Source organism: Sander lucioperca, chromosome 16, assembly GCF_008315115.2.
Source record: "Sander lucioperca isolate FBNREF2018 chromosome 16, SLUC_FBN_1.2, whole genome shotgun sequence".
Taxonomy (NCBI): Eukaryota; Metazoa; Chordata; class Actinopteri; order Perciformes; family Percidae; genus Sander; species Sander lucioperca.
This window is the reverse complement of record NC_050188.1, coordinates 23,388,711-23,401,210: the sequence shown is the minus strand read 5'-3', so window position 1 is coordinate 23,401,210 and position 12,500 is coordinate 23,388,711. Positions and strand designations below refer to the sequence as shown.

Genomic DNA, 12,500 nt, shown 5'->3' with positions numbered 1-12,500 from the left:
AAAACAAAGATCGTCCAAAATGTCCCAAATGTTTCGCTTTTTTGTTTGCTTTGTTGCTTATTAAAGATTCTTTATTCATAAGTTATCCAAACGCTTCTTTGCCCAGATGTGCTGCCTGCTAGGCGGACAGAGGCGACAATCAGACAGGAAGCAGAAACACACACAAGATGCACTTTTCCCCCCGAAAACGGCTGCTTTCTAGGGCAATCCGTTTAATCGTAATAGTTGAGTTTTGATTTGATTGATTTCTAGATTTCAGTGGAACAGAAGTAGATACTCGGGTAGACAAACTTCAGTCAGAAAATCCATTGTTTTAGGTTTCAACTTGGGACTTATTTGCCATCATGCTGTCTGCTAGTTTCTGTCTCTTTGTCTCTGACAGAAGTTTTAGACTAATCCTACAGTCACATTATCGTACACGTAGATTGTTAGATGGGTATAGATCAATTCTGCTAACATTTTTGGTGATGATCAGAAACGTAAAAGTACCGCGAAAAGACCACAAACTGCGTCAGGTCGGAAGTGTCCGAACATGGACACAGTGACGCTAGTTACCCCAGAATAGGTGACTGTGTCCATACCAGCAGGTGGCGCTAATCTGTATTGTCGCCCAAAAATGAAAACCGGCAGCTGATTGGACGAACCCATCACGTAGGTCTGGTTTCTCTGGAAATTCAAAGCCAAACTGTCATGGCGGCTTGCTCAGAATACGATCTCATATTGTACTAAAATAGAACACCGAAACGTGTTTCGGAAAACATTTTAAGCGAGAATTAGGCCGTGCAGTTGCTGAATCAGTCTTCATTTCAGATCGACAAAGGTCAGTTTGAAAGATTTTCATCTACTTCTATTGGATGGTCGCATCACGTTCAACGGATTAATTTGCATAAAGATGGTCATTGGCCAGCTTTTTTGACGCGCAGCATTTTTTCAAATGCAGCGCCCCCTTCCCGGGATGATTTGCTTTAGATCAATTCTGCTAACATTTTTGGTGATGATCAGAAACGTAAAGTACCGTGAAAAGACCGGAAACTGCATCAGGTCTGAAGTGTCCGAATATGGCCAATAGCAGCGAGTGGTGTCCGAATGTGGACACAGTGACGCTACTTACACCAGAATAGGTGACTGTGTGCTGGGGAGAGGAAGCTCCAGAGAATTAATCGAATAGTTACGCTCACGAACGCCCATCAAGCGACTGCATGTCGCTCTCTTTTGTAGCTAATGGGACTGTAGGGTTATGTTTCTGTCTCTTAGTCTCCGACAGAAGTTTCAGACTGTTTCTGTTTCTATAACGGTACAGATCCACTTTGGCGACACGAGTGAAGCGTGGTGTGGTGACGTCATGCATCCATGGTTGATGCTCTACGCCCTTGACCGGCAGCTGATTGGACGAATGCGTGACGTGGGTCTGGCTGCTCGAGAATTTCAAACCGACTGTCATGGCGGCTCATTGAGAATACGATCTCGTATTGTACTAAAATAGTTCACCATCCGTGAAATCTGCCCGTTTCTGAAAACATTTTAAGAGAGAAATAGGCCGTGCAGTTGCTGAATCTGTCTTCATTTCAGATCGACAAAGGTCAGTTTGAAAGATTTTTGTCTACTTCTATTGGATAGTCGCGTCGCATTCAACGGACTCATTTGCATAAAGATGGGCATCAGCCAGCTTTTTTGACGCGCAGCATTTTTTCAAATGCAGCGCCCCCTTCCCGGGATTCTTTGCGGGCGCATTAAACCCATAAAACCCATAGGAATAAAGTGGAGCCTGGCGCGACAGAAATGCCGCAAGGCCAGGTGGATCGGCACTGTTAGTCTCCGACAGAAGTTTCAGACTAAGGTAAGTAACGTTGAAGTAGGTACTCGGTAACATACGTTTCTGCCAAAGAATCCATAAAAATTTCAGTTTCAACGTAACCTTCACGTAGATACTCGGGTAGACAAACTATCTGCCAAAGAGATCCTAACTTTCGGTTTCTACGTTAACCGTTGGAGGGGAAAGGTGCGCTTGTGTCTCTGCTTTACTCTCTCAGTGTGATCGTCGCCTCAGTTTAGTTTGTTGGTGGTCAGGGTCGCCGCCTCTCAGGCCGACTGTCAGGAAATGCGGTAGTCGAAGGTGTCCTTCTCCATGTAGTCGGTCCAGGTGGAGGACGGCATGCTGCGGTACGGGTCCAGGAGGATCCGGAAACAGCGCACGATCAGCAAGCCCAGGAAGATGAAGAGGATGAGGACGAAAATGAAGGCCGCCCTCTGCTCCAGCGTGAGGAAGGAAGCGGACGCCGTGGAGGAGGACAGTGGCGAAGACGAGGAAGAGAAGTCCAATTCGGAAGCAGAGAAGGTGCTGCTGTAGAGGTCGTCGGCCATGTCGGAACGGGACGTCAAAAGCACCGGAAAAAGCGACAAAAACGTCGGAAAAAACTGTAGGAAAAAAGGGACGAAAACATTGGAAACTGTCGAAAAAAAGCTCCGGAACAAAGTGTTGAAAACTTGGCCAAAAGAGAGAATACCGTCAGAAGAAAGATGGGCGGGCAGTTGGACCGATCCTCTCCGTCTGTCCGATGAGAGAGCGTCGACAGGAAAGCTTGGTCTTTGTCGGAGGAGACGGTCGGAGTTTGAGAGGAGACGCCTGCAGAGACGACAAACACAAACTCAACTTAGAGACATGAATGGGGTTCCTTACACACCAAACATTGGAAACAAGCATCAGAAGTGACAAAAAATGTTCAAACAGCGTCCAAAAAAGTGCTGAAAAAAGCGACAAAAATGTAAAAAAAAACGTTGAATAGTTCTGTTGACTCTGGAAGACAATTCTGGGCGGAAGTTGGGGCCAAAATCCCCCCGACAAAAACGTGGAAGAAAGCACAGAAAAAAAGTGACAAAGACTTTGCCAAAAGTGACAATAACGTCGGAAGATATGACAAAAACCTGTTAAACACCAAACATTGGAAACAAGCATCAGAAGCGACAAAAACGTTGAAACAGCGTCCAAAAAAGCGAACAAAATGACAAAAACTTTGTTGAAAAGTTCAGAGGACTCGGTGCAATTTTGGGCGGAAGTTGGAGCCAAAACCCCCCCGACAAAAACGTTTAAAAAAGCACAGAAAAAAAGTGACAAAAACGTTGAATAAGCTTGCATAAAAATGGCAAAAAAAACGCTGAAAAAACGTTGAATAGTTCCGTAGACTCGGTAGACTTCGTTTAGTTGGGTTAGTGTTCACAATGCACTTTGTAAAACACCAAACATTGGAAACAAGCATCAAAAGTGACAAAAATGTTGAAACGGCATCCAAAAAAATGGGGAAAAAGCCACCAAAATGATAAAAACTTTGCCAAAATAGACAAAACGTAAAAAAAAACAAAAAACGTTGAAAAGTTCGGTGGACTCGGTGCAATTCCGGGTGGAAGTTGGAGCCAAAACCCCCTTGACAAAAACGTTTAAAAAAGCACAGAAAAAAGTGACAAAAACTTTGAAAAAGCGTGCATAAAAATGGCGGAAAAAGCCACTGAAAAAACGTTGAATAGTTTGGTAGACTCTGTGTGATTCCACGGCTGAAGTTATTGCATTTTTTCATTTGGTCGGGTTAGTGTTCACACTGCAATATGTTAAACACCAAACATTGGAAACAAGCATCAAAAGTGACAAAAAATGTTTAAACGCCATCCAAAAAAGCGATAAAAATGTTGGAAGAAATTACAAAAATGTAAAAAAAGTAGTTCGGTAGACTTGGTGCGAATCGGGGCTGCAGTTTCAGCGTTGTTGCATTTTTCATTTGGTCGGGTAGTTCTTCATACTGCACTTTGTTAAACACTAAACATTGGAAACAAGCATCAGAAGTGTCGGAAAAACCCGACAAAAACGTCCAAAAAAACGATGAATAGTTCGGTAGACTCGGTGTGATTCCGGGGAAGTTGCAGCATTGTTGTATTTTTAGTTTGGTTGGGTTAGTGTTCACACTGCACTTTGTTAAAACACCAAACACTGGAAACAAGCATCAAAAGTGTCGGAAAGAAATGACAAAAACGTCAAAAAAGTGACAATACCGTCAGAAGAAAGATGGGCGGGCGGTTGAGACGATCCTCTCCGTCTGTCCGATGAGAGAGCGTCGACAGGAAAGCTTGGTCTTTGTCGGAGGAGACGGTCGGAGTTTGAGAGGAGACGCCTGCAGAGACGACAAACACAAACTCAACTTAAACACATGAATGGGGTTCCTTACACACCAAACATTGGAAACAAGCATCAGAAGTGACAAGATTTTCGGAAGAAATGACAAAAAAAGCGACATGTGAATGTGTCTTTTCAGACCTCTTGTTTGTATTTTGGGCCTCATGTTTGTGCTAAAATCACAAGAAGCGGAGCACAGACATCCAGCAGAAATGTTCTGGAGTCTTTAAGACTTGTTGTCGTGGGCTAAATGTTTGTCAAGACAAGTAAACGTCTTCACATTGTTTATAACGGCGCTGTTGTTCTCACGCCAGCAGCGTGTAGGCGTCAATTTGTTTCCAACAGATCGCCGTAGATACATAGAGAGAGAGAAGCTCTTCATTTGCTCCCACATGGAGATTAAAGCCAAACTCACTGGCTTCAAATGTTGTTTTTCTCAATCTCAGTTTTCTCGTCTCTTCCACAACCTCAAAGTTAATCCAAGTCAAACTTGTTGGAACACACACGCACACGCACTGTAGTGCGTGGCACTATCTTTGTGGGGACCCGTCATTGACATAATGCATTCCCTAGCCCCTTACCCTAACCTTAACCATCACAACTAAATGCCTAACCTTAACCCTTACCCTCACCCTAACCATAACCTAATTCTAACCCTAATCCTAAAACCAAGTCTTAACCCTTAAACAGCCCTTTAACCTTGTGGGGTCCAGCATTTTGGCCCCACAAAGCTGTCCGGACCCCACAAGTATACTGTATTCCCGGTTTTTGGACCCCACGAATATAGTTAAACAAGAACACACACACACACACACACGCAAAACACACACCTGAGCGCGTGCACACGCACACATACACACGCAAACACACACCTCAGTGGATACATACGCACACGCACACGCACGCACGCACACACACACACACACACACACACACACACATATACATACATACATACATCTATCTATCTATCTATCTAGTCATAATGCATCTTTATGCTTTAGACTTTGTGTTATTTAATTTTAATACATTCATGACATTATATCTGGGGAAATGGGCTTTTACGTGCATCTCATAACTGATCAGTTTAAACAAAAACATTGAGCCGAGTGCAGGACGTCCGCCGAGGATTTTGCTGAGTCAGCAATGCACAGTCTCCCCTCCCTCCCTCCATCTCTCCCTCCCTTTTTAATATTTCACCGCCGCTCTTTTTCTTCTACATTTTTATTCAGTTCAGCTTCAGTTCCCAAAGTTCTGCAGGAGACTTTTTAAAGAAATGCAGCTCGTACTGATTGTGTCTGGCCTGGAGAGAAATTAATCTGTTAAAAGTTGTTATATGGATTAATTAAGTTATTTTCAATCATCGTAGGGAAAACACACCTGAGCGCGTATACACACGCACGCACGCACGCACGCACGCACGCACACACACACAAACCTGTGCGCCTGCACACACACACACACACACCTGAGCGCCTGCACACACACGCACGCACACACACACACGCAAACACACCTGAGCGCCTGCACATGCACACATACGCAAGCGCATACAAGCGCACGCACGCACACACACACACACACACACACACACACACGCGCTGTCCCTCCAGGCTCTGGCTGAAGCGTGAAAAACCTAAAAAAGGTAATTAGATTTGATGGAAAATATCACGCCTGACATCGCAGGCGTCACCCTCTCTCTGGCCGAAGCCTTCCAAGAACCAATATCCGTAAAAAAAAAATCAAAACAAATGTAAAAAGTTCCCAGAAGGTCAGAGCTTCGTCACTGAGCTCTTCTTCATATAAAGAACCTGCAGAGAGTTTCTGCCAGTTTAACCAAGCAATGAAGACATTAAAGTGTCACAAAGTCAGTTCAGTCTGTTCGTCCTTCTCAGCCGGTATAGACCTTTTTCACGGCAGACATGTTGACATAACCTGACTCCACCAGATGGATTGCTTGGCATTTGCTTGGCATATCCATCTGGGAACTTTCCGTTGGAGAACTTTTGGGAAGGGGCGAAAATACTGGTTAGCTGATTGGATAAACCATCCGTCTATCACCACCTATGTTGGTGATAGACGGGCCAAATCAACCAATCAGATCAACGAAGCTAGCTAAGTTAGTGTAGCTAGCGTTAGTTTGGCTTCAAGGATCTTGCGGTTCTTCTAATGCCATCGTTTAACATACAATTAAGTTAGGTAACGTAGCTAACGTTAACGTTTTTAAACTTAACATTTGTATGTGACATGAACCTCATCAACGACAATCCCCACCAAGTTTTCACGGTACACTTCTGAAGAAGAGCAAAACTATCTTTTCCTCCGAGAAAAGCCTCCAGTGCCGTTTTTTGCTCTTCTTTCAATGAAGGAATACTTTCTAATTTGGATAAAACTTGCGCGATAGCTATGCTCATCTCATCCGTGGAAGCCGCCACGTTATTTAGACTGAACAGTCTAATAAACTGTTGCGTCACACCTAAATCCGCCTCAAAACCACCGCTAAATGGTCGGTCGTTTGGCGAACGGCTCCAAATTTTCTCTATGTCAAGATGCCAGACTGATCTGCGAGTGGAAAACTGGAGCTCGCGAGATCAGGACGGTCTCACGAGGCTAATGTTGACATGTCATAGTAGGAAGAGCACAGTATTCAAAACCATCAATGATGGCTGCGCTCCACTTACTCCACTTGCTGACTCACTTACTGGGACACGTGATGGAACTGAGCAGCCCAGTCTCATGGCATGGTTCGTTAAATGGTCACGTTATTGAATCTATTGATTCGTATACTGAACACGTTAATGTCGTTATTTACGTGTGGTGAGCACAAATTTTAAAGTAATGTATTTCAATGGGAAGCATATTTCGTGATCACAGAACGATTACGGTAGCGAGTAGTATTGGTAAGGCGAAAATCCGTGTAGGGAGGGAGGGAGGTTGGTTGGTTGGTTGGTTGGTTGGTTGGTTGGGGGGGAGGATGGGTCACACAACACAGGACTTTAACCCAGGAGAGCGTGGATCGTGTCCCGCGTTATTCTCTTCCTAACCACAACCGTCCCGTTGTTGTGGCGTTTCATGTCCCCGCTGTTCCGTGCCACAGAGACCGTGAGAGATCGTGTCCCTGCGACCGGGGATCGCGTCCCGCGTGTGGCGGTCCGTCCCGTTGTTGTTGCCGGCATGTGGCATTTAATTTCCCCGTTGTGGCGTTTAATTTCCCCCGTTGTTGCGTCCCCCAGAGCAGCCCAGTGTCATGGCAGTTCGTGAAATGGTCACATTCAAAAAATCGTGACCTGTACACGAAATAAAACGAGAAAATCGTGACCTGTACACGAAATAAACGAGAAAATTGTGACCTGTACACGAAATAAAACGAGAAAATCGTGACCTGTACACGAAATAAATGAGAAAATCGTGACCTGTACATGAAATAAACGAGAAAATTGTGACCTGTACACGAAATAAAATGAGAAAATCGTGACCTGTACACGAAATAAACGAGAAAATCGTGACCTGTACACGAAATAAACGAGAAAATCGTGACCTGTACACGAATCAATAAATCAAAATAACGTGACCATATCACGAACTGGCGTGAGACCGGGTTGAATTGAGCAATAGTTATTTCAGCTGTGCTTTTCCTACTATGACAAGTCAAAAATGTCTGCTGTGAAAAAGGTCCATAGCCTGTAAGTACATTTCTAGGATAAAGCCAGACATCTGGAGCATGATGTCGTTCTCAAACTCCGTATTCGTCGAGTAACAACAACAGACTTCGAGCTAGCAAGCTACACGCTGAAAATATCAAGTTTTGAAGAATATTTGGACCGTGCAACAAGGCAGGCCTGCTTGGTTCTTTCGGGAATGATTCTAAAGATATACTAAGAATATGTCTAGGGCATTTCCTCTCTAACTGGGACGTTTTGGGACTGATTGGTGGGATTGCTGTGGACGAAGTACACACGGAGATACACTGGTAGGAGCTAATGAGGTTTAACCATGTATCAGCTAATTTAAATAGCTCACGTTACTGTATTGCGTCAGTTAACAGTTAACTTCATTTAAAGTTCCCATATTATGAAAAAAAAATCACTTTTTTGGGGATTTGGGGTGTTATTTTGTGTCTCTGGTGCTTCCACACACATACAAACTTGGAAAGAAAAACATCCATGCTCATGGGCGTCAGTTTGATTTGAAATGTGTTGGGGACAGAGGCGTATTCGGAAGTGCATTTTCAGAAGCGCTGGGTACAATGACGCATTAATTTTTTTCCCCCTCTTTCGCGCAAGTCATGTTTTGAGCTTACTAATGTAAATGAATGAAAATGTATACAAAAATGTGATGATGTCCGATACGTTTTATGAAGAAGAAAGCCTTTAGTTTTCAAAAAGCATTAGACATATGACCCACTATGTTCTGCTTCATGCAACCCTGCACCAAGTTGACAATGTGACATGACCTGACATCAGAAAAAAACCCACTTCTGGGGTACTTTTGGGACACTGAATAACTGTGGAAAGAGTTGCTTCTGGGGTTTCAAACACAATCCTCTTGAATGGAGAGAATGATTCCTACAGATCAGGGGAAGTTTCAGTTCAACTCCAAAAAAGCATTTCAAAACGGAATCTGACAATCCCTTGAGAAAGACAAACACAAAGCAAAAGTCCCCGGCTCCTTGGAGATATGTAGGGGGAAAAAAAGTTCATCCGAAGTTAGAGCGCAAGTGAGTGGTGTTGAAGTGCGAGCAGGCGGCTGAGCCTACGCACCGTCCCGTGGAATAACGGTGCAGGCGCTTCAGTCATATTGTGCAGCACAATATTTGTAGTTCTGCACCACAGAACGGCTGTGTCTGTGCCTGCCCTGTGGGTATAGAGATCTTTGTGGATTTGTTGGCATCTGTCGCTCAAGAATTGTATTCATAACATATGTTATGAACTTTATTTTTTTTAACTAAATTGAGCTCGAGGTTTTCAAAAAAAGTGGTGGGTACAAAATGACTCATGATGAAATGTCATAGGTACGCCTACCCACCAAAATCGACGCCTATGTCCATGCTGTTTTCAGTGAGATACGGTTTCTGAATGTGTCCTGCCTTCAGTCTCCGGGTGAGCTGGTCAAAATCTGTAGGGTTTTCTACGTCACTAGCCGAAACGAGGGGGCTAAACCATGCTAGCGCTAGCATGCTAGCGGTTAGCCACCTCGTTCTCAATGGCAAAACACTGCTACAACACACACTATTTCACCATAATCTACAAAAGAACTACTTCCATGTCCCTGTTCTGCAGGTATTCCATGCAAAGTTGGAAGTGCGCCCTCGTTTAGAAGAAGTCTCCCGGCTAATCCTGCCTTGTACTGACTGAAGTTGGAGAAACAGCTAGCTAGCTGATGTAGTCCTTACCTAGCTACTGCACATGTGCGAATCCCAACAAAGATGTTACAGCAGTGAGAGGTCTCACTCTGCAGCTAAAACAAAGAGCTCAACATACAGGATGAAAAGAGGAGCTGCAGCAAAGTGCAGTACAACAAAAATATTGTGTTTTCAAAAAAATTAAACCATGTAAACCTATTCTGGTACAACCTCAAATTACAATTATGAACCTGAAAATGAGCATAATATGGGCACTTTAATATTGTAAGTGGCGTTTTCTTTTGTGGGGTGGAAATGTTCCACCAAAACAAGTTCCTTCCTGAGACTATTTAGCAGAGCCACCATTGCTGCGTCTGGAGCTTAGCACTGCCCGAGACCGTTGCGATTGGTTTAAAGAAATGCAAACAACCCAGAGCGAGACTACAGCCTGTAAAATGTTGGGTTTAGAGACTAGAGATGTGTAACGTGCAGCGTTTGAAAGGGGTGGCTGTTTTTACCAGGCAGGGAGGCCCTAAAGAAAGACAGTTGCATTACAAAAAATGTAGGATCCAGAGTTTTCTCTGATTTGGACCGTTGTTAATCCAACTACTTTTAAGGACAGACTAAAGCAGAGAAACGCAATTTGATAGATTCAACTTTTGCAGTATCCGGTCGGCAAAACTACGAACACATCTTTCTTTTTTAAGAATGACTTCAGTGCCGTTCTTTGTTCTTTTCTCAAAGAAAAGCTGAACTCCAAGTCTTCCAGAGTCGCAGCCAAAGCCGATTCCAAAGACCGCTGTTCGCCAGCAGCAGCCATTTTCTTTGCTTTCAAGTAGCAGGGAATTCACGCGGAACCGTCGCAACTCTGCCGTCATTATGTTAAGCCCCGCCCACCGACTCTATACACGATGTGATTGGCCTGACCAGAATTTGGTTTTTCCAGCTCGCAAGCCAACGGAGAGTTGCTAGACGACCCTGGCTGCAAATTACATTTGCTGCCGCTAGGGTGGTCTAGATTTCTAGGCTACATTTACCATACTTTTACGAAAAAAAGTTTCTCCCAGTCCTCCAAACCATACGACAATATTGGTTGTTCGGTTGTTCCTCCCATAGAAATAAAACAGATAGAAAGGCCATTTTCATTCAAATCAATGTAGCAGAATGGTCGGAGCAGCAGCCATTTGGGCAGTGTTGAAATCTAACGTTTGGTTTTGTAATAACGTTCCAACTTCCTCCTTCACTCCCGTCATAGTTAATATTGAAAATGTGACGTGAACGTAAACACGCTAACTAAAAGATCTCTCATTTTATCGTTTGATTTGTTGTTTTGCATTATAGGACTGAAGTTGTCCAGCTGGTGTGTGTCTTTCTATTTTATATTCTGTGTCTCTTCAGTCCACCCCAACACGCCTGTTTGTTGTTGCATAAGACGCTTCGTGCTGGTGGAGGTGGAAACGAGACACAGCGAAGACTCCTGCTGGAAAATGTGTCAGTGTGGGAGAGATGGTGGAGGAGTGAGCGTGGGCAAGAGAGGAGGAGGATGTCAATCTGTGAGAGGGAGGAAGAGAGAGAGAGAGAGAGAGAGAGAGAGAGAGAGAGAGAGACAGAGAGAGAGAGAGACACACACACACAGAAAGAGGGACAGAGAGATAGAGAGAGAAAGAGAGAGAGACAGAAAGAGGGACAGAGAGAGAGAGAGAGAGAGAGAGAGAGAACAGAGAGAGAGAGAGAGACAGAGAGAGAGAGAGAGAGAGAGAGAGAGAGAGAGAGAGAGAGAGAAAGAGAGAGAGAGAGAGAGAGATACAGAGAGGGACAGAAAGAGAGAGGGACAGAGATACAGAGAGACAGAAAGAGAGACAGAAAGAGCGAGACAAAGAGAGAGAGAAGCCTCTGCAGACTGTGCAGAGCCAACATTTTAAATGTTTGATTTTCTCCTCCAATATTTCTGACACGTAAGAAATTATAAAACAGGTTTTGTACAAAAACAGCAAATAGAGAGTGTTGAGAATAACATTGGGGGAGGATATAACAAATGTTTTGTGTCTCTTTTTTTTGTAATTTGCAGCTCAAACTGGTGTTTGGAAGATCAAACGCAGCAAAAGTCTTTTGAACCAACCGCAGATTTACATCATATACTTTTAGTCTCAGACTGATTTTTGGATGAAAACGTTAAAAAAACATCTTGCATCATGTTTTTATCTCTCCAAGTTTATCTTGTTGTTCGAAATGAAAAAGATTCTAGCAAACTTGAAGACATGACTGTACAAATATTTGACCTCAAATTAATCGTTAACTTAAGTGTAGTTGGCGAGCCAGCCAGCCAACCCGCCTCCCAAAATTACATTTGCATACACCAAAGCTGGATTCTTAACCCTTGTGTTGTCTTCCCGTCAAACATCAAGCAACGTTTAATGTTTCTGGGTCAAAATTTAAAATTTAAATTTTTTTTCAACGTTTTGGTCGTCTATTTTTTAAACTTTTGTTGCTTTCCCCCAATGTTTTTGTCTGTTTTTTTGTTTAGATTTTCTTCTGGTATTTAGGCCTTTAGTGACAGGACAGCTTAGAAATGAAAGGGGAGAGAGGGGGATGACATGCAGGAAAGTGCCGCAGGTCAGAATCAAACCCGCAACTTCTACGTCAAGGACTGAGCCTCTTTATATGGGCGCTTACTATACCGCTAGGCCACGCAGGCACCCAGTTTCTGTCACTTTTTCCGATGCCTTTGTCATTTTCTTTGGCGCCTTTTTGCGATTTAGAAGCGTTTTCCGACATTTTTGGCACTTTTTTTCAACGTCATTTTATCAATTGTATACGTTTTTTTAATGTAAATTAAATTCCATGGACAAGAATGAACTGCCATGATTAAAAGTTCTTACACAACCAAGACCACTCGCCAAATGCGGGTGAAAAATGTTGATGTGTAAATATTGGTAGGTGGATATTTTGCATTTTGGTGTGGTTTATCGGTCACTCCCCCAGGCCGGCTGTGTAACGGCC

General features: G+C 43.6%; 1 protein-coding gene across 1 annotated transcript in view; it reads right to left on the bottom strand.

Annotated features, from left to right (window-relative positions):
* Window positions 1-1,705: 1,705 nt before the first annotated feature.
* The window catches only part of LOC116064683 (cortexin-3-like), a 103,857-nt gene continuing 93,062 nt past the window's right edge, over window positions 1,706-12,500 (bottom strand). The window contains exons 2-3 of the mRNA XM_035992963.1: window positions 4,039-4,157; window positions 1,706-2,623 (exon numbers count right to left, since the gene is read on the bottom strand). Coding sequence (XP_035848856.1) covers window positions 2,092-2,361 — 270 coding nt within the window. The 5' untranslated portion in view covers window positions 2,362-2,623; window positions 4,039-4,157 and the 3' untranslated portion in view covers window positions 1,706-2,091. The remainder of the gene's footprint in view (window positions 2,624-4,038; window positions 4,158-12,500) is intronic.